At 34.7% G+C, this 27,127-nt stretch overlaps 1 protein-coding gene across 3 annotated transcripts in view; it reads right to left on the minus strand.

Annotated features, from left to right (window-relative positions):
• The window catches only part of USP25 (ubiquitin specific peptidase 25), a 148,321-nt gene that overhangs the window by 78,018 nt on the left and 43,176 nt on the right, over window positions 1-27,127 (minus strand). For all 3 annotated transcript variants that reach the window (XM_012801589.2, XM_012801587.2, XM_023509677.1), the window contains 3 exons: window positions 20,776-20,899; window positions 7,187-7,349; window positions 3,780-3,866 (listed from right to left, as the gene is read on the minus strand). In XM_012801589.2, coding sequence (XP_012657043.1) covers window positions 3,780-3,866; window positions 7,187-7,349; window positions 20,776-20,899 — 374 coding nt within the window. The remainder of the gene's footprint in view (window positions 1-3,779; window positions 3,867-7,186; window positions 7,350-20,775; window positions 20,900-27,127) is intronic.

A 27,127-nucleotide genomic window follows, 5' to 3' on the forward strand; every position in this document is an offset into this window, starting at 1 on the left:
GGATGGTGAGCATTTTTTCATGTTTGCTAGCCATTGGTGTGTCTTCTCTATTAGAGAAGGTTCTTTTCATCTCTCTTCCCCACTGATGTACGGGATTGTTGGTTTAATTCATGTAGATTAATTTAAGTTCTCTATAGATCCTGGTTATTAAGCTTTTGTCTGATTTAAAATATGCAAATATCCTTTCCCATTGGGTAGGTTGTCTATTTGCTTTGGTTGTTGTCTCCTCAGCTATACAAAAGCTTTTCAGTTTAATTAAGTCACATTTGTTTATTTTTGTTGTTGCAATTGCCACAGCAGTCTTCTTCATAAAGTCTTTCACCAGGCTGATATCTTCCAGTGTTTTTCCTATGCTTTGAGGATTTTTATCGTTTCATGCCTTAAATTTAAGTCCTTTATCCATCTTGAATCATTTTTTTGTGAGTGGAGAAAGGTGCAGGCCCAGTTTCAGTCTTTTACATGTGGATATTCAGTTCTCCCAGCACCATTTATTGAACAGGGAGTCTTTCCCTCATGGGCGCTCTTGTTTGGTTGACTGAAGATTAGGTGGTTCTAAGTTGTTGGTTTCTTTACCTGGTTTTCTGTTCAATTCCAAATGTCTATGTCTCTATTTTTGTGCCAGTATCATGCTGTCTTGACCACTATGGTCTTATAGTACAGCCTAAAATCTGGTATGGTGATGCTCCTGGCTTTGTTTTTATTACTAAGAACTGCCTTAACTATACGGGTTTTTTTCTGGTTCCATACAAAATGCAGGATCATTTTTTCCAAGTGTTGAAAATAGGATGTTCGTATTTTAATAGGGATGATGTTGAATTGGTAGATTGCTCTGAAAAGTATAGACATTTTAACAATGTTGATTCTTCCCAATCATGAGCATGGTTATGCTCTTCCATTTGTTAATGTCCTCTACTATTTATGTTCTTAGAGTTTCATAATTTTCTTTATAGAGGTCCTTTACCTCTTTTGTTAGGTATATTCCTAAGTATTTCATTTTCTTTGGGGCTATGGTAAAGGGAGTTGTGACCTTAATTACCCTCTCATCTTGGCTGTTGTTGGCATATACAAAGGCAACTGACTTGTGGACATTGATTTTCTATCCTGAGACATTACTGTATTTTTTGGATGACTTTCAAGAGTTTTGTGGTTGAGTCTCTGGAGTTCTCTAAGTATAAGATCATATCATCAGCAAAGAGGGAGAGTTTGACCTCCTCTGCTTCCATTTGGATACCCTTTATTTTCTTGTTTTGCCTAATTGTATTGGCTAGAACTTCCAGCACTATATTGAATAATAATAGCAATAGAAGACAACCTTGTATGGTTCCAGGTCTAAGTGGAAAAACAGTTTAACTCTATTCAGTAAAAAATTAGCTGTGGGTTTGTCATAGATAGCTTTAATCAGTTTAAGAAATGTGCCACCTATGGCTAAACTCTTCAGTATTCTAATTAGAAAAGGATGCTGGACTTTATCAAATGCTTTTTCTACATCTGTTGAGAGGATCATATGGGCTTTGTTTATGCTTCTGTTGATATGGTGAATAACGTTTATGGATATTAAACCAGCCTTGTATCCCTGGGATGAAACCTACTTGATCATGATCTATGACTTTTTTGATGATAAGCTGTAATCTACTGGCTAGGATTTTGTTGAGAACTTTTGCATTCATATTCATTAGTGAAATTGGTCTAAAGTTCTCCTTTTTAGTTGGGTCTTTTCCTGGTTTTGGTATCAGGTTGATGTTTGCTTTGTAGAACGTGTTGGGGAAGATTCCTTCCTCCTCAATTTTTCTGAATAATCTGCAATATAGGAATAAGCTCTTCTTTGAAGGTTTGATAGAATTCTGGTGTGAGGCCATCCGGACCAAGGCATTTTTTTGTGGGGAGATTTTTTATTGTTTCTTTGATCTCAGTGCTTGAAATCGGCCTGTTCAGGAGCTCTATTTCATCCATGCTCAGTCTAGGGAGAGGGTGTGATTCCAAATATTGATCCATTTCCTTCACACTGTCAAATTTCTGGGCATAGAGTTTCTGGTCGTATTCAGAGATAATCTCCTGTATCTCTGTGATATCAGTTGTTATTTCCCCTTTATCCTTTCTGATTGAGGCTACTATTTTACTTTTTTATTTCGAGTTAGTCTGGCCAAAAGTTTATCTATTTTATTTATTTTTTTCAAAAAACCAACTTCTTATTTCATTAATTTTCTGAATGATTCTTTTGTTTTCAATTTCATAAAGTGACAGATTCTTTGAATTCCCTACAAAATACCTAGAAATGCCATCTCTTCCACTGCAATAAACAAATGCTGAATCCTGGAATTATGGTACACATTTCTCTTGTACTCACTGAACATGCTTCTGACTTTGCAACTAGCTCCAGCATACAAACATGAATATAACAACTTTTCAAAATAAGATTATACAACTAACTTGGTCTTATTCAACACTATGGAGAATAATAAGAAATTAAAGTTCTGTAAAACACTAAAATCCAGGAACATATATGTCAATACACATATTCATACATATATGTATGTAGTATAAAATAGGAAATAATTCTAATAATGGCATGAAAATTATACACATGTTTTAACCAAGACATGAGAAAGAAGAAGAATTGTTGATGTTAACAACTTGCAATAAAAGGAAGCAATAGTTCAAAAAGTTCCACATAAAAATTATAGAGCTTGAAGGCGTGCTGCTTAGCTTCTCTGGAGGTATGAGAGGTTGTCAGATGCTCCTGGTTCCCTTTGGAAAATGTTGTTTAGCAGCCTGACACTGTACAGTCCAGAGATTATAACCTGAAAAGCTGGTATGAATCAAGTTATGCTCCCACTGTCATGCATTATAAATGTTCATGTGTTTGCAGAAAAAGTGGTTTTAAAAATTAAACACTAAAAGGGAAGCATAATTTAATAATTTATCACTACAACTAACAAGGGGTCAAAAAACGTTCAGCACTTTACTGAAACCTAAAACTTTAATTTCTTTGTCTCTGAAATCAGTCCACATTAGGGCTACAGGTTCTAAAGCCCTACACTCAACCTTATCATCTCCATAATTAATTTGCTTCCATTAGGTATGAATTTCTGCATGCAAGTCAGTCTTATCTTTTTAAGTCTGATTTTTTAAAAAACAATTTTTCGTTTAACTAACGACAGTTAAGACCCAGCACTTAACTGTGGACCAAGCGCTTTTAAGCCCTTCACACGTTTTACCTCATTTAATACAACTCCATGAAAGAATTACTGTTATTGTTTACACTTCACGGGAAAGGAAATTGAACTTGCTCTAAAGCCACAACTAGAAGCTGACAATCTGGCCCTGGTGTCTGTGTTCCCTGCCTCTTTAGATTGCCTGACAACAGTAACTTTCAAAAGAGAAGGTCTGGATTTGGACCACAAAGATGGTAGACAAGGAACTTTCTAATGGGCTCCCCTAGATGATAAATTGAAAAGAAATACTGAGTTCCCCATATTTTTTAGGAGTTGAGGAAAAACCTCAACTTGTACATTGTAGCCTATAAAGTCTACTGAAATCTGACAGCCCAAAAAGAAAATTACTAAAGTAACACAAAAATCGGCATATAGCTGCGACATTTAGGTAAAGAATAATTCCCATTTACAATATACTGATAAAGGGTAGGAATTGAAATCAATTATTTGATATTCACATTCTGACAGTTCCAGATTTGATAAGGCAAATAAATGCCCCCCAAACAATCACAGATTAAGGAGGAGGGGGAAGTACGTATAATCTGCTTAAAAATGTTATAATTTTACCTTTTGGTTTCGGGGTAAATCTTGAGCATTTGATGGAGGCTTGTAATTCAGAACTAATCTTCTAAATTCCAAAAGATTGAACAATGACTGAAAAAGAACAACAATTTAAGACAACCTAAAGGAACATTCTATCAGCAGATAATAAAAATGACGGGTTCCAGACACTTATCTTTAATAACTATACTACTTATACACAGAATTATTGCAACTAGGACAAGAAGGAATGTTTTCTGAGAAAAGGTCAAATTTCCTATGTTTTGACCTACTATTCTTGATACTTAACAACATTTCCTCTATTGCAAAGCACAAAATTGCACACAGACCACATACTATTAAACGTTCTTCCTTTATATTACCATGAGCTTAACACTCTCAGTACCATCTGCCTTTGTTTCCTTCCTCACGTTATGTTAATCTTTCTCTCAAAATGTGGATCTCAACGCCTAAAAGAGCGAGTATACAGGAAAGCTATCCATGGTGTAGCCTACTCAAGCTTCCTCTTTGAAGTTAGAGGTTTATATTCCCAGTAAACTTTTTAAATTTATAAATATATTCATAATGAAAAGAATTCTCAGTTTTTCACCTTAGTCCTGCTAACTAAGTAAATCCCGCCCCTGCTAAAACTCTGTGATTTAAACTTTATCGTCATTTGTGTCTCAGTTTGAGCACTTCCAACGCACTCTGGCAAACAACAAAAACCTCTAACACTAAAGCAGCTTTTCTGCCAACTTTTCTCTCATAAGTGAAAAGTTCCGTTTATGATGTAAACTGTTAACATCTCAGTTTACAATTGAGAATTAAAGCAGTAAGGACAGAAAGTTAAAAAAAAAAAAGATTCTAATTACTAAACATAAAAATAAAAAAAACTGCTAAAAATGGTTTAATAGGCTTTAAAGTTATAAAAAAAATTTCAAGTGATCTCTAGACAAATTTGTCTGTATACTCGCAAGTTGCTAAAGTTTGAAGCTTAATGTTTTTCCTTATCCTCAAAAGTTAGTATTTTGTTAGGCCATTATAAGCCCAAATTTTAAACTTAGATATCAGTGCTCCTAGGTTTTAGATTGCTCAGCAAGAAAATATAATCACAAGAACTATACACTTGCCTATGTTAGAGGGGTGAAGCAGTCACTAGACTTAGGTAAAATATTAAAGTAAGAAAAACCCAGCAAATTTTCTCTAGCCCATTTTCTCCCTACCAAAAACCATTCAAAATCTAAAATGTAAAGCACACTGACTTAGGGTAGAAACAGAACATATAAACTGTGTTAAGTCTGAACTAAGGTGATGAAAGAAGTTTATACTATTAAAACAAAAGGGGATTATTCCTATACCTAGTAATATTAATTTATCACTTCAAATAGGCCTTTCCTATAAATATAAGAAGGAAAAACAAAAAATACCTATTCTAAGTAACAAATACAGATTATATGAGTATTTTCTCTCTTCTTACACTTTTCTGAGAGAAGCTTCTAATCAAGGAGCCTCATTTATTGGCCATAATACTGTTAGGACAGCATCGATTTTGCCAAACAGTCAGCGAAACATTCGTGAACGTTAAGATCACAGCCTTAAAATTGTTCCTCATATTTTAAAATATCTAAATTATAAAATATATAAGATCTTCATAATAAATAGTGCAAGTAACATGAGATAGCCTATTACAAAATCTAATAGACTCCAATACATCAAATAAAATTTTAGATATTGTTCTGGTACCTAAATGGATAAATAATGCATAATCAAGATTACGAATAAAGATACTATGACAAATTTATGTTAATCCAAATATTTTTTACCATTTCAATATCCTAGAAAAATCAATAATACAGCATACTAAAGAGCAAGACAAATCCAGAAAAATTAAAGGAAATCAAATTCTATGGTATGTGCCAGAAGCAAAAAGGGGGAGAAGGGAGGAGAAACTAATAATAAAGTAGATAAAAAAAATTACAAATTAAAATTACAAATTAATCATCTATAGAAAGCAATTAACAAACTTGCAGGAAATAAAGTAAATAACCAGTTAGTTGCCATTATATCATATGAAACTTTAAACTGTCATGTCCACAGGTTTGGAAAGTTACAAAACACTGAGATATTCTGAATATAAAAAAAAAGAAAACTAGCACACAAGTCCATTGATGTAAGAGTACTCCTCAGGAATATTAAATAATAAACTATAATTCAACTAAATAAACACATAATATTTATTTTCCAAAACAGCAATAAAAAATGACTAGTGTATCATTATTCATAGATTGTTTTATTGAAAGATTTTTAATCTGATGAATAACATTATTAATGCAGTTTGGTTATCTGTCCCTTCTAAATCTCGTGTTGGAATTTCATGCCCCTTGTTGGAGGTAGGGCCTGGTAGGTCATGCGGTGGATCCCCCAGGAATGTCCTGGTGCCCTTCCCTGCAGCAATGAGTGAATTCTTGCTTATTAGAGCAAGAGCTGGTTACTGAAGAGTGTGGCATCTCCTGCTCTCTTGCGCCATGTGACATGCCTATTCTCCCTTACCTTCCCTGAGTAAAATATTCCTGAGGCCCTTACCAGAAGCAGATGCAGACTGCAGAACTGCGAACCAAATAAACCTCTTTTCTTTATAAATTACCCAGCCTCAGATATTTTCTAGACAGCAACACAAAGCAAACAAAATTATCAATGTCATCTAAGCATGGTAAAGAAATATGACAATAGTCATAATAGGAGAAAATTTAAAAAGTAAAAAGCAAGCTAAATATGATATTAAAATGAAAATTATTCCAACTCGAGAAAAGAATGGATATCTACATATACACATATCTCTTATTTTAAAATAAGCAGCTCAAGAAACATTTCATTAAGAGCTTTCTTAATAAAAAAGAAAATATACTATTCTGGATTTATCAGTATTTATTCTTCACCTCATTCTCATACATGCCGAGAATTACTTATTTGTGAATCTATACCAACCTCAAATAAAATGCCTCTCCATATTAAAACTATTATGTAAATGACCGTGATTCTATGAATAACATTTTCTAGTATATACAAATAAATCTGATCTGACCCACAAAAAAAGCCCGTCTGGTTTTATATCTTGGTTACAATGATTCCCTAAATTTGTAGGAAAACATATATAAAAAATTTTTTTCTTTCTAATGCAACAATTCCTAATACCAGAAAGGGAGAAAAAATTCGTTCCAAATGAGTGAAAGACACAGGTAGTGTTCTACTATTAAAACTCTACAGAGGAAGTGGAAAGTGGAAAACGGTGGGGGGATTATTGCAATCCCCAAACGAGTTTATTAGACAGAAGGACATATAAAAAAAGTACCTGTACAACTTAAAAGAAAACACAATCCAACCCATTTTCCACTGCTATCACGTCCACAAAATAAGATCTGAATAAAGATCCTTACCTGAATCACAGCACTAAACCAGCAGGTATTGCCAACATTCTTTAGCCCGACAGGAGCTTTGTCCTGCCTTTTTCTATCGTAAGGGTTTCGAGAATCCCTCCAAACTTCCGTAGGGGTCCTCTTCAAACACGCTTTATTTTCTGCTATGCTGGCTTCAAGAACTCTTAAACAATAAGAGAAAAAAATGAAAAAAAAAAATACAGTATTATATAATGCCATTCCCCAGGCAATAGCATATCATAAAATCTAAGCATGTTGATTAAATAAGCTCTAGATCATGTATTTGGAAAAGTAATATTTAATGCTAACTTTAATGAAATGAACATGAGTTATAACAATGGCCTTGTCAACAGATAAAGAACAGTCTTTTTTCCTAAGAAAAAAGAAATTTCAAACACAAAAAGATAATGTTATATGTAACAGAAAGTATGTTGCATTATGTTTTCAATAAATTAGAGGTTCAGTATTAGAAGTACAGCAGCACCCAGAAAAGTTTTTTGGGAAATACATGTATTAAAGTATACATTTACAATATAACAAAATGACTACTTTTGTAACAATTTCTTTGAATCATGAAACACTAAAAATTGAACAAATCACACTATTAAACTCTGAACGTTTATTTCCTAGTCTATAAAAAAAATAAGGTAAATTCTACAGTTCCTTTCAGTTCTAGAGATCTAGGACTCTATGACTGTCAAACAAAAAATAATATTTATATGTTCACTTCTTCACTCAAGTTTACCTTGGAAAAAAGCTACTGAAATTATCTAAATATCAAAATAACTGAAGATTATCAAACTTGACTACAGAGTCCCTTAAATATATCTAAACATGGCAAGAATATTGCTACTTTGCTTAACGATACTTTTCTTGCTCCTAAGCTTGCAACAATGTACCTGTAATCACTATAAGAAAATCCTAATTCCCACAGATGAACTAACCAAGCGTTCTGCCTGCTCAAGAAATCTGTCACTAACTATTCTAAATATATATAAATAATATTCAAGTATCTGAACCCATTTGTGTTAATTATCATACCCTCAGCAAAAAATGCATTTTTCCAACTTTTTTGGCTTCTAGAGAAAATCTCATTCATACATCATCTTTATCCTAAAAAACTGATCCTATTAGATCAATGTCAAAATAATATGCTTTTATCCCTAAAAGCAGAGTTTACAACATGACATTAGGTATATGTAGCAGAAGTCCAAAATGTCATTACTTAAAATATCCTCAGTAAACATACATGAAAGTCTTTGGGAATCAAAAACCCACATACTTTTAAAAAGTGGGTAACAACATCATATGGTTAAAATGTAAAGATCAAAGTAAACTCACAGATTTAAAAATAAATACTTTATACCTCTGCTGCTTTTAAGAATGAGCCAACATTACCAGCAGTACTCTTTGCCAAAAATCAACTCCCACATGAAACCCCAGACCCTAGGTTTTCTTCAATAAAAGATACCAAACTCTTGGAAGAGAATCCATCATTTAGTTTGATGAAGGAGGGCAGAAGAAAATCTAAACTATTCCACTGTGACGAGGAAGCAAGTTTTCAAGACACAGGGAAAGATTAAAAAAAAAAAAAAGAGGCCTTGAGAGATCTCCTAGGGGTTAAGACGTACAACTGTTCAGCATTTATACTATAATACAACAATAATAACCAATTGGAACAAATTGAATTTGTACAAGGAGACTATGCTCAGAAGGGAAAAGTGAATGCATACTACCCAAAAGATAATTGTAATACGGAAGATTACTGTATATAGGGGGGACATTTAACTTTTTATTGACTTTTGGTGTTTTCATTTGGAAATTTTGTTACTTTCGTAATACATATGTATACTTAGAAGGACGGAGTAGTTGTATTTGATCTAGGTGATCAGAGATAATTAAACTAAAACATACAGTCAGTTCTGGGAAAGGTAGAAATAATACGACAAACAATTAGGACCAGTGATCCAACCTAGGAGACTGAAGAAGTAGTCAGCAGCTGACTAGCACCAGTGAATATATAATCATTTTAGAAAAGGATTCTACACCATATTCTAAAAGTACAAAGTAGTCAAAAGTCTAAAAGGACTATGCTCAGTCCTGACTCTTCTAGTAGACTGAGTTTTTGCTATTGCATATGAACTACCAGTTATAATAAAGTACTAACAATACACAAATGATCCTTCAAAATAATGTCAACAGACCAGATTACACATATCATAATAAGCAGACTCTGGGTCACATATACATTAGTTATGGAAAACTTGAGAACATCTCATTTCCTCAAAATGCACCAAATCACGTCTTAATAACGAAGTCAACGAGATGAGGTATATATTAACCAGTGTGATGTAAGTGTTTCTAGTTCTATATGAAATCAGCACATTGAACTTGATAAATGCATTAATGTACACATGACTTATGTGTACATTATGAATTAATAAAAAATAAAAAAATAAATACAGAGCTAGCCTGATACTCGGGGCAGCATGCTGGAACCCTAATGAAGAAGTGTGTGCCACCTCCCAAGGCCCCGTGCTCTTAAAACTAAAAAAAAAAAAAAAAAAAATGCACCAAATCTGAAAAACCTAAAACCACATATAAATCTCATGGAGTGATAACAAAGTGGGACTTGGTCTCAAGATCAGATTGAGCATAAAACTAGGTCTCATGTTCTCTATAAGGATCAATAACCCAACCTAAACCTAAAACCTAGACTCCCTTGAGATAATAATATTTTTTTTGTTCCAGATTTGGTTAAGTATAAGGTATGCAATAGCTAAAGTCCAGGTATTAAGGTTGCCAGTAGAGAGAGAGAAAATAAACACTGCAAATCTCAGAGAGCTCAGAAATAGCCTTTAAGAAAATGCAATATGCGGAGACGCAAACTCATAAGCCACAAATCAAAACCAGCTTCCACCACACATCACCTGCTTTTTTATCTCTCAACACTGGTCATGACCTTGACATTCTGCAATATAAAAAAAAGATGACAAAATGTTCTGCCTCTTTTCCTTCCACATATGATACTAAATGTTTAAAACATTTAGATTAGGTAAAAACCTTCACATTAAATTTTATTGTGTAGTTTTTATGTGTGTGTTAGGAAGTGTGATTGTCTTTTGTTTCATATTGACATTTAAATTGATGTAGCAATAATGTAAAAAAATACCCTAATGTAGCTCATCTTTTAAACTCCTTTCTGGAAGCATTATATTCAATGGAAAACACATATCATTTAAGGCAGGCATCCTCAAACTACGGCCCCGCAGGCCACATGCAGCCCGCCTAGGACATTTATCCAGCCCGCCGGGTGTTTTTGCTGCCGCTGCCTGTCCTGCTTAGCAGCTGACTCATCCTGGGGCCCAGAGTCCAGCCCTCCAACGGTCTGAGGGACAGTGAACTGGCCCCCTATTTAAAAAGTTTGAGGACCCCTGATTTAAGGTATACAGATCAACCAAAAAGAAAAAAGGAGTAATAAAAATTATTGGTATTTTAACTGGGATCACACTAAACCTACAAGAAAGTTTAAGAAGAACTGATCAGTTTTACCATGTTCCAAACAGCATATATTTCAAAATATCTATTCTTTAATGTATCTCATTGATATTTAATAACTTCTTTTTTGGAAGTTCTTCCTTCTTGGAAGAAACTATGTTTAATATTATTTATTCCAGAACTTTAATAGTTTTTGTCAAAAATCAGTTGTATGCATGTGTGAATTTATTCCTGGGCTCTCTCTTAAGTTCCATTGATCCACCTGTCTGTTTTTATACCAATACCAACCATGCTTTTTTACTTATGATAGCCTATAGTATATTGCTAAATCAGGCTGTATATTACCTCCAGCTTAATTGTTTTTGCTCAGGACTACTTTGGCTATCCGGGTTCTTTTGAGGTTTCAAACGAATGTTAGGACTTTTTTCTATTTTCTGTAAGGAATGTCATTAGCATTTTCATAGTAATTCCATTAAGTCTGTAGATCACCTTGGATAGTAAAGCCATTTTAACAATATTAATTCCTCTAATCCACAAATATGGACTATCTTTCCATTTGTCTGCATCCTTTGGTTTCATCAGTGTGTCATAGTTTGCAGTATAAAGATCTTTCCTTAAATTTATTTTTAAGTTTATTATAGCTATTGTAGAAGGAATTGTTTTCTTAGCTTCTTTTTCAGACAATTCACTGTCAGTGTATAGAAGCTGATTTTTGTATGTTGACTTTGTATCCTGCAGTTGTACTGGATTCATTTCTTAGTACTAACAGTTTAGTTTTATCACATTCTTTAGAGCAGTGGTTCTCAACCTTCCTAATGCTGCGACCCTTTAATAGAGTTCTTCATGTTGTGGTGACCCCCAACCACAAGATTATTTTCATTGCTACTTCATAACTGTAATTTTGCTACTGTTATCATAATGTAACTATCTGATATGCAGGATGTATTTAGGCGACCCTTGTGAAAGGGTTGTTTGACCCCCAAAGGGGTCGCGACACACAGGTTGAGAACCACTGCTTTAGAGATTTCTATATACAAGATCGTGTCATCTGCAAACAAGGACAATGCGACTTTCTCCTTTCCAATTTGGTGCCTCTTACTTATTTGTATTGCCTAACTGACATGTTGAATAGTAGTGGTAGAAGTGGACATCCTTGTCACGTTTTTGATATTACAGAGAAAACTATTTTTCCCCTTTCAATATAACATCAGCTGTCACCTTTGTTGTGTGAGGTACAAACCTTCTATAATTATTTTGTTGAAGCGCTTTTATCATGAACAGATGTTGAATTCTATCGGATACTTTTTTGCATCTACTGAAATAATCATGGTTTTTGTTTTTCTCAATATGATACATCACATCTATTAATCTGTACATGCTACACCGTCCTTGAATACCTGGGATGAATCCCACTTGATCATGGTGGATGGTGTTTTCACCATGCTATTCAATTCAGTTCGCTAGTCTGCTATTCTGGGAACCTTTGCACCTATGTTCATCAGCAGGATATTGGCCTGTAGTTTTCTTTTTTTGTTGTTATGTCCTTGTCTGGTTTTGTAATCAGAGGAATACAGGTTTGATAAAATGAGTCTGAAAGCTTTCCCTCCTCTTTAATTTTTTGGAATACATTGAGAATTGGTATTGGTTTTTCTTTAAGTGTTTGGCAGAATTCAGCAGTGAGGCCTTTGGAACACCAAGGTTTTTTTTGATGGAAAATTTTTATTACAATTCAACATCCTCACTATTGGTCTGTTCAGAGTTTCTGTCTTCAAATTTAATCTTGGTAGGGTCTATATGTCTAGGAATTTATTGATTTTTTTGTATGTTCTCAAATTTGTCGGTGGGTAGTTCTTCATAATAGTCTCTTATGATTATAGTTCTGTGATATCATTTTAACATCTCTTTTTTCACCTCTGGTTTTATTTAGATCTTTTCTCCTTTTTTCTTAGTCTAGCTAAAGGTTTCTCAATTTTGTTTATTAAAACAAATTGTCCTTGTCTCAACTGCCCTGTCATTTGATTTCGTGCGTGTGTGTGTGTGTTTAGTCTCTATTTCATTATTTCTGTTCTGAACTTTATTACTGCCTTCAGCCTATATGGGGTTTAGTTTGTTCTTGTTTTTCTAGTTTAAGATGTGTGGTGAAGTGCTTCATTAAAAATCTTTTCTTCTTTTTTGATGGAGGTGCTTATTGTTATGAATTTCCCTTTAAGAAATGCTTGTGTCATGTCCCATAGGTTTTGGTATAATGTGTTTCTGTACTCATTTTTTTCTCAAGAAATATTTTAATTTTTCCTTTAATTTCTTCATTGATACTTTGGTTATTAAAGAGCATGTTATTTAATTTCCATGTTATCTGTAGGTTTCCAAAGTTCTTCTTGATGATTTCTAGTTTTATACCACTGTGGTAAGAAAATATACTTGATATAATCTCTATCATCTTAAATTTGTTAAGACTTGTTTTGTAGCCTAATGTATAATTTATCCTGGAGAATGTTCTATGTGTGGGTGAGAAAAATGAGTATTCTGCAGTTGTTGGGTGGTATGTTCAGTAAATGTCTGTAAGGTACATTGATTTGGTCCACAGTACAGTTTAAGTTCAAGGATCCTTCAAATGATTTTCTGTCATGATCTGTCCATGGTTGAAAATGGAGTGTTGAAGTTTCCCACTATTTTTGTAGTGCAGTTATTTCTTCCTTTAGATTGAATAATCTTTGCTTTATATATTTGGACGCTCCAGTGTTGACTGCACATATATTTACATTTGTTTTATCTTCTGGTTAACTTATTAATACAAAGTAACCTTATCTCTTTTTACAGTTTTTTGCTTAAAGTCCATTTTATCTGATACAAATATGGCTACTGCTGCTTGCTTTGGTTGTGTTTGCATGGAGTCTTTTTCCATCCTCCACTTCAGTCTATGTTTGTCTCTAATGATGAGATCTGTCTCTTGTGGGCAACACAGAGTGGGGTCTTGTTTATTTTTAATCATTCACCCACTCTTTTTGTACCCATTACCCAATCTTTTGATGGGATTTTAATCTATTTACAGGCAAGGTTATTATTGACAGGTAAGGAGTTATGCCACTGTGTTAACTCTCTTCTGGACTTTTTTGTTTCTGAAATCCTTTGCTCCATTCTTTACCTTAGTTTACTTCTGTGAGTTGGTTAGTTTTCTGAAGTGCTAAGCTTGATTTATTTGCTCTTCTTGTCTATCTGCTGTAATCTCTTTTCTTGTACTTACTACGGGGCTCACATAATCTTGGGAGTTATAAAAGGTTATTTAAAGCCAACAAAAACTTGACTCTGGTAGCATAAAAATAACCTAGACCCTTTTCCCTTGCTCTCCACAATGTGTATTTTGGTTGCCTTAATTTACATGTTTATCTTTTCTGTGTTCTTTAGCTACTAATTGTAGTTTGTAATGTTTTTAACCTTTTGATGTTGAACTTTCATACTAGAAGACTGAAGGATTTACATGGCACCATTAAAGGACTGGGGTATTCCAACTATGGTTATGAATTTATCTATACAGGTGAGTTGTACTGTTTCCCATATTTTCATAATATTATGATCCTTTCATTTCCCAATAAAGTATTCCTTTAAGCATTTTTGTAATGCTGGTCTATTGGTAATTAAACTCCTCAGTTATTGTCTTCAAAGGTCTTAATTCCTCCTTTATTTATGAAGGATAGTTTTCATGTGTATAGTATTGTCAGCTGACAGGTTCTCTCCACCCTCGTCATTGTCAATATCAAAAGTATCGTCTTATTCAAATTTTACATTATCAATATCTTCTGGAGAGTTGCTTTCCTCATCCCAAGAAATTTCCCCATCCTCAGTTCCATCCTTAGCTTTTCTGATGCTGCACTTTTTATACAATTTCATACCCACTCCTCTCATGACACCATTCCACAAACTTAGGATCCAATTTCAAACCTGGGCAAGGCAAGCGATGGATTCTTGACTCTGGCTGTAGGTGTTACGTCATTACCAGTTGATTGCATCCACAGCCCCCTTTCTTCTGGCCTTAAAGATCTTGTTTACTGACACATCAAGAGGTTGTAGTTGGCTGGGTAGCCTACCAGCTATCACAGCAAGTTGAGTTTTTAAGTCCACTGGGATCGTTTTTGCACTTTATGTAACATGGGTTTTGAAGTGATCAAAGACAAGCAAAACTGTTTTTTCTGTTTTGTTTTTAATAATCCTCCAGGCCTTCATGACTAGGCTTAGTTAAATCAGATTTTCATGCCTTCTTAATTCATCCATCCTTGTGTATGCACATGGACAGTAATTCCACTTGGAATTTTTTCTTTCAGAGATATTGTTCTTTTAAATGATCATAGGTGGCAGCTTTGTCCCATCTGCACAACAGGCTAGACCAACAGTGAAATGTGTTTTCTCATGTCCCCTAATTTTAACAGCATGGTCTTTGCTCCTTTAATATCCACAGTTCTGTTGGATGGTGCATCAAATCTCTATGGGCTCTCACCTGCACTGGCACTTCGGGATAGCTCAAAGTTCTAAGTCTTTCAAAAATTGGGAACACGAGGATGAAATTCTAATACTTAATTCTCAGAAGCTTCTGGGGACAAGTTTTGTTCATGTCCTTACACTCAAAATTTCTCTCTTCCTAAAGACTAAAGCGCATTTAGGTGTCCCTAAAACAGCATTAATGTTTTCTTCTCACGCAATCCTTTCACCCTCTCGGTGCATCATCCTGATGGGTGGATACCCCAGTGTGATGCTGCTCCTCCTCTGCCCACTTTGGAGGTTTCCCAACACTGTCTGCTTCTGTCCTGGCATCTGAAGAGGCTTTTCTTCCTACTGCCTCCACGTCTGACGACACTCCCTGTGGGAGGAGTGCAAAGTGTCTCCTGGCAGCACTGCTGCCGTGTTCTTTAGCATATTTAATAACCGTTAGCTTAAAGCTCGCAGGGTACGAAATCCTGTTTTGACATTTCCCAAGGGATTCTCCAATAATTTTTGTAAAAATATCAGCTAAATTGCTAGCTCTTGCCTAAAGTGTCTAAAGAGAAATTATGTTGCTCTTTGTTGGCCAAAAACATTTTCGTTGTAAATCTGTTATAAATTCAACAAACTGGCTGCCATATCCAGGGTATTATTCTGCATACAGATAATTGTTACACTTTTAACATGTAACCATAAATAAAAGAATTAAACACATGTATATAGATATGAAATCAGTATTACCCATGTACATGTATAATGTGCATCCTTGTTTTTCTCTGAAAAATTAGGATAAAGGAGTATACATTATACACAGCAAAATACAGGAAGCTCTGATCAAGGCTGCATCACTCAGATCACCACCACTGCCATGTTCTGTATGGCACCAAACTTAGAAACATGTCCGTGATCATATATGTTAAGAAACTCTGTTTCTGGGGCCGTGCCTGTGACTCAAAGGAGTAGGGCGCCAGCCCCATATGCCGGAGGTGGTGAGTTCAAACCTGGCCCTGACCAAACACTGCAAAAAAAAAAAAAAAAAAAAAAAGAAAAGAAAGAAAGAAACTCTGTTTCTCATACACATTCCACCACTGCATGTCAGACACATGACTCCTGACCAAAGCTGACCTGTGTGTCCTGGGATCAGGGCGTATACACTGCAAAGGGTACGGCCCTGCCCACTCCTGACAGACTGACTATATCAAACCTATATCCCCTTTGGGGGCCATCCGTGGTGCTCCTCTGCTGCTGACACTTTTCCAAGTTACATAGTTCCTGCTTATTAGTCAACTGCAGTTGCTCCTTTGTGACCTGTGAAACTTATCTGTGTAATATTTTCAACTGTTATAGACCATCTGTAATCTGACATAATTCTTATCATAAAAATCACTCAGAAATGAGTTTGATAGTTATTTATGGACCTTCCATGCTCCCTGTCATCAACAGGTATCCGGTACAATTGAACAGTGGAATCCTTCTCCAGAATCTATCTTCATCTATTCCTGTTCCACACACCTTCTTAAAGCAGGTCCCCCTCATAGCTACTTCCTGAGTAATGGTCAGGATGAAAAAAAAAAAGAGTTTAGATAAACCTGTTTTGAAAATTCAGAATGCCACCCTGTCTATTCCAGGAATGATACTTCTGACTTTCCCCAGTGGCAGCACCATGCTGTCCTGACTGGTAAAATCCTCCAAGGCAGCTTGAGCTTAACCCTCCATAACAAACTTAATTCCAGTGCACATTCTTGGATTTTCTTGCTGCACTGTATGATTTCAGCACATATAGCTAATAATCAGTTGGTTGAATAGACTGGTTACCCAAGTCCTCCTCGATGAACCATCTTGGTCAAAATGAGAGACACAATGGTCCCTGAAAATATCAAAAAAAGTGTATTCGTTCCTGTTATACCTCACCCTTCTGGATAAAAGTTAACCCCAAGGAGGACTGGGGAAAAAGTTATAACCACTGGAGTGGACACCTTGATTCTGTAACATGGAAGCAGTAAAGATTGAGTATATTTTCTCAGAAATGCTTGGAAAATGTTTCAGATTACAGATTTTTTTCAGGTTTCTGGTAAGTTACATCATACCAGTTGAGCACTATTTCTAATCCAAATATCTGAAATCAAAGTGCCCCAATGAGCATTTCTTTTGAGCATCATGTCAGCCTTCAAATAGTTTCAGATTTTTGAGCATTTCAGATTTCAGATTTTTGGACTAGGAATACTCAACTTGTAATCATCTTTGTATTCCTCAAAGGGTTATGAAGGGGAGAAATACTTCTAATTTACCCTCATTGTACATATGTTATCCTTTAATGCACCATTTAATAAGAAAAATGATCTCCGGGTAGGCTCCCCACCTGACTGTGACAATGGCCATTGACTCCCTTGGGTTTATACACACAGGCATATTCTACCACATCAAAAGGTACCTTCAGTATCTGCATGTACTACAGTGGGTTCCTGATTTCACTCTGATTTTAGTCCTTAATCTCAGTCTTTACTGTCTTAACTGGTCTATAATACTTTTAAAAATGATGTAGAATATATACAACAAAAAATACTATCTAGTTGTTTCTACCAGAAAATATGGACCACATAACATAATCTATCAATTCTTAAAACAACTGGAGATGTGCTCTTTGTAATAATTTAGTCCTATCTTCTACCTTCTTAAGCTACTTCAAAGTCACAACATGCAGGGTGGCCATAAAGTTCGTGTGCAACTTAAAATAGACAACTATCTTAAACTACACTCAAACTTTATGGCCACCATGTACTATAGACATGAGCTGGTCACAGCGTAACGTCTTAACAAATTTCAACTATCCATACTCCACTTTTGTGCCCTGGCAATGACAGCCAGTTGTTAGTTATATTAAACACATCCAAATTTACAATAAAAAGTAAATGTAATTTCAAAATGTTCTATTTAAGAAACTTACCATAAAATTCGTAGATGACTAAACACATGATTTACGATGTAAGACAGGCTTTATCTCATCTAATTATATACAATAATGTAGTAGTCTAACTATGTGACTTCATATTAAAATATGTCAGCTGAAATATAAACATAATCAAAGATTCCGAGATTTTATCTGGCAAGATTTTCTCATACAAACTTGAGTGAAGAAAAAGAAATTTACTTTTAAATATGATACATAAGTTTCTTCCTTTAAAATGTATAATTTTCCCTTTCAAATTCAGAGTCCTACACTTTACTACAGTGGTTCTCAACCTTCCTAATGCCGCGGCCCTTTCATACAGTTCCTCTGGGTCGTGACCCACAGGTTGAGAACTGCTACTCTAATAAAACTCATAGAAACAAATATATCTCTGCCAAATGCTGAGCTTAAATTCTCACATCCTCTTTTTCTGATGCAATATCCTTTACACGTGCTGCTTATTAACTGCACATTTTGCATTTACCATTCTTTACTCTTAGCAAATTTTAAGATCTACACGTAATAAGGAAAAATTATATTTTCCTACGGCAAATTAATACAATTGTTTACTTCTAGAGAGTATAATCTTATGGCATATTACATCATGCAAAATCTCTATAATGTTATCTATAATAAAAATATGTATTATACTTTTACTATTTTAAGAGTATACTGAAATTTACAAGACTACGAGTAAAAAAGAGCATTATCTGTAGAGTTTTTTTTCATCTAACTGGGACAAAAATAAGTACTCAAGATATAATATATACACTGAACTTAATATCAAAATAGGAATAGCCTTACCTCTTAACTTTTAAATTACTTTTAATTCTTTGTTATATAATTAGCTTTTTTAAAATTAGGAAACATATAAAACTACTGATACCAACTGGGTATATAAGCATTCAAACTTTTTTTATATTAGTATGCTAACATAAATTCACATAAATAAAAATATATACCTTTAAAAATAACATTTGTGTCAAGCATATTTTCCTTTTTATAACCCCTTTTTCCATAAATCATTATGCCCCTCATTATCAAATTCAACTCACATTCTTTATATTTAAAATATTTCTCAAAGTAGTGTCCAGTTTTATAATTATTCAAGATAATTATGTATTCCAATCAATACTTAAAATTTAAAACAAAAAAACCTAACTCATGCAATTTCTCAAATCGTTTACAAAACAAATCATTCACAAATGAGTCTAACTACACTTTTTAATTTTCATTTAAAATTTTTGGCATTAAGTCTTAGCCACAATGAACAAAGGGAGCAATGGATTTTAATTAAGTCTTTACATCTTAATATAAATAAAATGTCTTACAAAGAATTCTCCAAAGTAACATTTAAAAACATTAAAAAGTATCAATAAAAAGAAAACAATTATGTGCCTTTGCTAAACATAGTATTTTAAGACATTTCCTATAGATTACAGTAGTAATCTCAGATTATTTAACAATATCCTATTATTGTGCCAAGGAGAATTACCTGAGAGAGCTAGCACATTCTGCAATGCAGTGAAAAAACATTGGAGTCCTAAGACCTATCTGACGTGTGTACCCTTGGAGAATCATTTATCCTCTTTAAAACTAAATTTCTTCTTCTCTAAGAGTTACCACTGCCTCCAAATAGCTACTGAGAGGACTACAGTTGATTATAATCTTAAAGCTTTTAAAAAAAAAAAAAAAATCGGCTCGGCGCCTATAGCTCAACCGGCTAAGGCGCCAGCCATGTACACCTAAGGTGGCGGGTTCGAATCCCCAGCCCGGACCCGCCAAACAGCAATGACGGCTGCAACCAAAAAATAGCCGGGCGTTGTGGCGGGCGCCTGTGGTCCCAGCTACTTGGGAGGCGGAGGCAGGAGACTCGCTTGAGCCCAGGAGTTGGAGGTTGCTGTGAACTGTAATGCCACGGCACTCTACCCAGGGGGAAAGCTTGAGGCTCTGTCTCAAAAAAAAAAAAAAAAAAAAAAATCGCCATGGTTTAGTAATAAAGCAATTTATTTAATCCTTAGATGAATTAAGTTTCAGATTTTAAATCAAAAAACACATTCCATGACACATCTGGGAAATCTGCCTATTTCTTTAAAATATATACACAAACACTATCATACTCCAGATCAGAGGCTGGCAAACTACGGCCCATGGGAACAGATCTAGCTGGTAGGATGTTTTTGAAAGTCAGGATTTATTGGAACACAGCCACGTGAATTATATTATGCATTAGCCAGGGCTGCTTTTGCACTACACCACCAGAGTTGAGTACTTGAGGCAGAAACCATATAGCGAATAAGGCCAACAATATTCACTGTCAGCCCTTTATGGAAGAAGTTTGCTGAACCCTGTTATAAAATATTGTACGCTGAATTGGGTAGTGTATCCAAAAGGGATTAGAGAGGAAAAAAGTCAAACAACTATTAAAATATACACCTAAATTTAACGCCCCATAATGCCATTCTAAAATCCTAAAAATCTAAGCCTAATTGTAATCAAAACTAAAATACGAAAATTTGGGTTACATAAAATTAAAAAAAAAACAGAAGCATATTAATAGTTTATTTAGAATAATGAAGTATATATCTTATTACCTCTTAAAATTAGTTCAAGCCAATTATCATTTATATTGTAAATAGAACTTGTATTTGTTTTATACAAATTATGTTTTTACCTGCTAATGGCTTGTTCCTCATCAGTTATTCCAGTCTCCCTGAATGCCCTGCTTGATTCCGCCAAACTCAAGGCAATTGCTCTCTGAAGATCATCTTTATCATCTCCAGTGAGATCAATCACATCTGAAAAGCAAAACTATCTTTCTCAAAATTAAAAGTCAAACAAAATGAAAAATAATTCTTATCATGGAGATTTTACACCCAATATACTTTTTCAAACCAAAGTCAGCAATGACTTAATTTCGTATTTCATTTATAAAAGCTCATGTAAAAAGAATACAAACACATTTTTAATTGTTTACACTCAGTAACTCAATGTTCTTCTCTATAAAATATTCCTAAAGTAGTAAGAGCAGATACATTTTCCATTGCAGAAGAATCTCAGTATTTCTATGAGGTCTCTTATTAAAAGCTAATAGGCAAGAAGACTGCTAAAAACTGTCAACAAAAATTGAAATCAACATAATAATTAAACATGTACATTTATGCCTTATGAAGTTAAACCGATTACATACACATTACATTTTGTTCATACTACCATCTTGGTATTTATCAAATTATAATAACAACAACTGAGCTCTCAAACATTTATGTTTCAGAAACTGACCACAGATACATATTTTTTAAGTCTGGAAGAAACTTGCCAACCTGTTAATAGCGGCTAACTCTGAAGAAGGCAGTTACAAGAGGTGGAATTCCAAGGATCTTTTACTTGTGATTTTAAACAGTTCTACATGATCTGAATTACCTATTATGTAGTCCTTTTCATCTCAAAGATTCTCATTTCACAAAAATCAAAGACATATACAAATGAATGACACTGATAAGCTTTAACTCTTGAAGTTGCAAATATTTCATCCAAAGAATAAAGGTTACCTTCTACGGTAAAATCACGTTTAAAACAATTTCTAAATATACAAGGCTCAATTGTCTCAACTCAGAAGATGATCAATATCATTTAAACAATGATAAGAACCGCGGTATATTGTTAAGTAGGTCAGTGGTAACAGGCTACAAAACAAGATGGTGATAAAGAGAAAGAAGCTTGTCTGCTGGTATCTTTGCAAGGTTGGGGTTAAGTTTGTATTTTAGAGCTGTTCTGTATTCATTTCACTTCTTTGTATTTTACATGTTTAAAAACTACTTTTTTTCCTTTCTAATCACATAATTTTACAAGAAGGAACAAACAAAAGAGGCAGAGAATGGGAGATAAGCCGCTTTCTTTCATTTTCCCACCTGGCTGTAAGGTTTTATATAAATACGGAAAAGAACATTCCACAGTTAATGAAAAAAAAAAAAAAGAACGTATATTGATGGTTTCAAAAGTCTACTATTGTTATTATCACTTTTTCCAAAGAGAAACTTACAAGAATATTTAAAATATTATGAAGAACAGCTGGCCATTCTTTTTTTTTTTCTTTTTTAGTGTCTGTAGAGAGTATAATAAGACCTCACAAAAAAAACAGTAGGGCTAAATACATTCAATCAGGTAAAATGTGGAAGACAATCATATAGCCAAGTCATTGAAATGATGGGCTGTCTTACATATGCCCTCAGGCCAAAGGACTGCGGCAAGGTCCAAGTCTGCCCAGAGCCCAACTGAGATGGGCGTAACCTGTAACTGGAGAGTCCAGCTCAAATACTGATGAAGCAGCAGCCAGGACCCGGGAGGTAGGAAACGCCTCATAAAAATGAGAGCTATCTTGGCCATTAAAATGTCTATAACTTGAGTAACTGAAGGGAAGGTAATAAAAGAGAAAATAATTTGAAAACCCAAAGAAGCAAAAATAGGTTGTAGTGATTCCATCAATTTGCCCTTAGACTCCATTCTCTCATCTTCCTAGTGTGCTTACTTTAACTACGGAAACTAAAGTGATTAAAAAAAAATTTCTATCTTCCCTATTCACCTGCATGTAGGGATCTGGATAAAATTTACGTTACACCAATTGGATGCACTAACATGAGATGTGAAAGGCAGAAGCAGGAAGGGAGTATTTATCCTGCTGCCTTTGGCTGTTTTCTCCAGCATGATTGAATGATGTAAGTTGTTCCACAGAAGCACTTCAGTATCCAATTTCCAGTGTCAGGAATGTCAAGAGGTAGAGTAGAAGTGGCAACTAGACTCTGCATTCCAATGCCCAGGCATAGTTCAGTGGCAGTTACCTTATCCTGGCTTCCTGTTCCCTGGACTGCAGCTACAGAGATAGGTTCTTGAACACAGTAGTCCTAGACACACCCTTCCCAACTGTGGCAGAGGTGGTGGCTTCCCTGGCTGGTCAGTCCTGCCATGATCTGGAAGTCAATTCAGGAGGCTGAGCTAGAGATCCCTCCTCCAGTCCTTCCACTATTTTTTTTTTTAAGAACCTAATACCCTGTATTAAATTCCTCCTCTGAAAATATCTAGAATGTTTACTGCTTCTTGACTGACAACTAAACCCAAAGGACAAGAGAAGACACTCAGCAACAGCAACAACTTACACTTACAGCTTTTCATAATTTATCAGTTGCAATTCAAACAACAGGAAGGCAAAAAAAGAAAAATAAGCCAAGGTGGATTTCTCCCCACCCTACTTCATAAATGACATAGTTAGAGTTCAGAGAAGTGAGGCACAACATGTAAAAATAGAGAATGGTACACAGGCTTCAAATGTTAAGTCTTGTAACTTTTAAACCCAGTGGTGATCTTTCTGCTTACTGGGAGTTCTGTATGGCCTACTGATCCCTGAGGTGCCATGGCCCTGTGAAAAGTGGCAGGGGTGGGTACATTAAGTAAAAAATTATATTTAAAATAATACTCAGATGTAATCTGCCTTTTCTATTGTAGTCTCATTTTCACTAATGGTGCAAAAACAACAGTGGGTAAAGCTGCTGCATTTTAGCTCAAATCAAGCCAGCAGCACCAAGTTGTATGAGTAATTCATTGTATTTTTCACAAATATGAATATTCACTACACAAAAAAAAATCAGTTTCTCTTAGATTACTGTATTTGATGAAAAGGCAAATACTTACTTTATTAAATCCCAAACCCTGACATATGTGAGGTTCTTACAAAATTCTATGTGACCAAATAGGAAGTGTACATCCAGTACTTGGGCTGCACAGCCAAAGCACGCGTTGCTAAAGAAAGGAACACCAGCTGAGTGCACTGTTTAAGTTACAAGCGGAACGGATTTTTTTCGTAGAACACCATTTTACTTAAAAAAACAACTGTCATATTCCAAACTATGATTATTCGGACTTCAATGTTTGGCAAATATTTTCTCAAAAATTTAAAAAAAAAAAAAGTGAGCCTGTCACTTTAAGAAAAACAAATGAGAATTTTTTTGTTGGCAACAATATGTAATTTTCAAGCAAAAATAAGAACTTTGAAAAAATTTGTTTCTACCACTATGAGTTTGCTATCTTCCCAATACTTCTTAATTGATATCAACAAATTCAATCTTTTCTTATATAATAGACATTCCTCCAACACATGGAAAGAAATCTTTTCAAATTTCCCATGTTACAAAATCACGCATGGGTAAAAGATCTATTCAAAGAGCAAAACAGATTAATAGATTTTAATGTAACACAGCAGGAAAAGATCACAGATACCACCCATAGAAGAACCAATGTGATTTCAAATTCTACATTACAATTTATCTTTAAGAAATTACCATTTCTCAAGTTTTTTGGTACAGTATTAAAAAGAATATCCATTATTTTTCAAATAGTAAAATCAGTCCTTCCTTTTTATATCTTTACATCTATGTTAAACCGTATTTTCTTCACAAATTTCAACCAAAACAACGTATTGCAGAGAATGGAAATCTTTAGAATTAGAATCGAGACTCTAGCGCTCTCTTAATATGGTAAACATTAGAAATTTCTAACAATGTACTCTTCTTGTTTTGTTTCAGAATTTCATAAAAATGTTATTTATGCAAACATGTAATAGATTGATATTTTAATATGAATTAAAAAATACCCTGGCTCGGAGCCCATAGCACAGTGGTTATGGTGCCAGCCACATACACTGAGGGTGGTGTGTTCGATCCTGGCCCAGACCGGCTAAACAACAATGACAACTGCACCCCAAATAGCCAGGCATTATAGTCCTATCTACTCAGGAGGCTGAGGCAAGAGAATCACTTAGCAGAGTTTGAAGTTACTGTAGGCTGTGTGTGATGCCACAGCACTCTACCAAAGGTAGTGAGACTCTGTCTCAAAATAAATAAATAAATAAATAAATAAAATTCTAAAGTTTTTCTCAATTTTAATCTCTAATACAGTAAACATTTTATAGAGACAAAAGTTCTTTAGGACCTCAATAATTTTTATGAATATAAAGGGGTCCTGAGATCAAAAATAGAAGAATTATCATCTACTCTGTGTTCTTAGGTATAAATGCTTTTATAAAACAAATCATAACTGGAGATTATTTTCTGAGGTTTTTAACAATTCAATAAAAAATTTGAATGAATTGTCAAAAGATAAATATCAGCAGACTGTATGTCAGTAACAACAGATACATCCTCCTTCCTTCTTAGGGGGAAAAGAACCTCAGAGGACCTGGTTACACTCTTTCTGCCTGGCAATGGTCATTGTGACAAAGCCAGAGGGGTGGAGTAGCATCAGTGGCTCTCTTCAAATAGAATACTCACGCTCCATTTTGCCCCCATCCCCAACACTTCCCACCATCTTACACTTGGCCAGCCACACACATTCACATTACCTGCCTGGCCCTTGCATCACAGAAAACATAAAAAAGAAATGATACTTGTACCTTGCACTGCTATAAAAGGATAAAGCTGCTTGTGGCTGGACTGACCACAGCCAATGGCTCTACTACCCTAGCCTCTTCCAGCATCTCCAGTAGTTGAGGGGTTCAGTACACAGGCACATCTGTACCCCAGCTGGGAATCTGAGCCTGCAGCCCCTGTTATGGAAGAACAGCCGTCTTTAAAGCTACAGGGTTGGTTGAGGCCAGTCACTGACAATCCTTAACTGAAACAATGGAAGAAATAACAGAGAAGGATTATTTTCTGTAATTTCACAGTAATTATAATACTTTTCTCAATGATCTTCCCATGACTCCATAAAGTTGCTTCTTCCCATAGGATATTTTAGAACGATATGGCAATCTTGAAAGAAGAACATTATCACCTACTCACATACCAAATTCACCCAGTTTTTTTAAGACCAGCTGTTGACAAAGTAAAATGTTATTTCAGTGGAGTGGTTCAACCCAAATTTCTTATTTTTCTGGAATTAGTGGAAAAAGAATTTGCATAAAACACATAATAAATTATCAGTTTTACAATGACAACTAGCCTCCATATTTTCTTGGAGGCTTACAAAAGGAACTAAGAATAAGCTTGGCTGTACACAATTTCTAATTGGTAAAAGTAAATTATAGAAATTTAGCCTTTATAAAAATTACATCCAAATGTCAAAGCACTGTGAATATTCTTCTATCTATGCCAAGGCAAGATTCTGGTAAAATACTCAAAACTTTGTTTTTAACCAACCCTCCAACCAGGATCTGCAAGAGCTCAATTAAAAAGCAGATGTAGTCGGGTGCCACCATATAAAATTACGTTACAAAAGCATAGGAAGAGCAATCTCCATTCTTAAGAGGACCAAAATTCTAACATTTTTCCTGTAAAGTCAGAAATACAATCCAAAACACAATACTCATCCTAATAAATCTTTCACTTTTGAAGGAATTACCATGGAAGTAAAACTGAATATTCCAAATACCAAACATTTTTCTAACTCCAAGATTTATGTAGTTATCGACTCACCAATGAATGAGACTTTAAATACATACGCATTGCTCACAGCTAAAAATTCATTTTCATGTGAAAATACTTTATTAAATGACACAAACTTTCCTAGTTCACAAAAGCCTGTTTAGCCCATAATCTATAATGTATGTAAAGATTCTGAATTCCGCAGGGAAAACAGAAAAGTTCTTGTGTTGTTTTTCTTATTCCCATTAGGAGTAATCATAATAATTTTTTTTTTTACAAGCCAAGTTTATGCCTATCATCAGCAAGGATTTCTAGACAGGGGAGCGACATAAGCAGAAAAACTCCAGAGACTTTCATAAGAGTCCAATCGACACGCGTTGAAGAGTTTGGGAAGAAGTATGTTAGAAGTATGTCATAGTCTACCAATAAGAATACGCAGCAGAGCAGAAGCAACTGAAGGAAGAAGTTTGCCTATAGAAACTGATGGACCTGCAAACTCAATGGTTACTTGAGTAGAGGAGGAGAACTAAAAGAACAAAACTAAACTAATCTGGGGTCGCCAGAAGAATTGGGTACCTTTTAAAGAGAAAGGGAAGTATGAACATTAGACGTACA

The sequence above is a fragment of the Otolemur garnettii genome, unplaced genomic scaffold (assembly GCF_000181295.1).
Source record: "Otolemur garnettii isolate 467f Iridium unplaced genomic scaffold, OtoGar3 scaffold00009, whole genome shotgun sequence".
Lineage (NCBI taxonomy): Eukaryota > Metazoa > Chordata > Mammalia > Primates > Galagidae > Otolemur > Otolemur garnettii.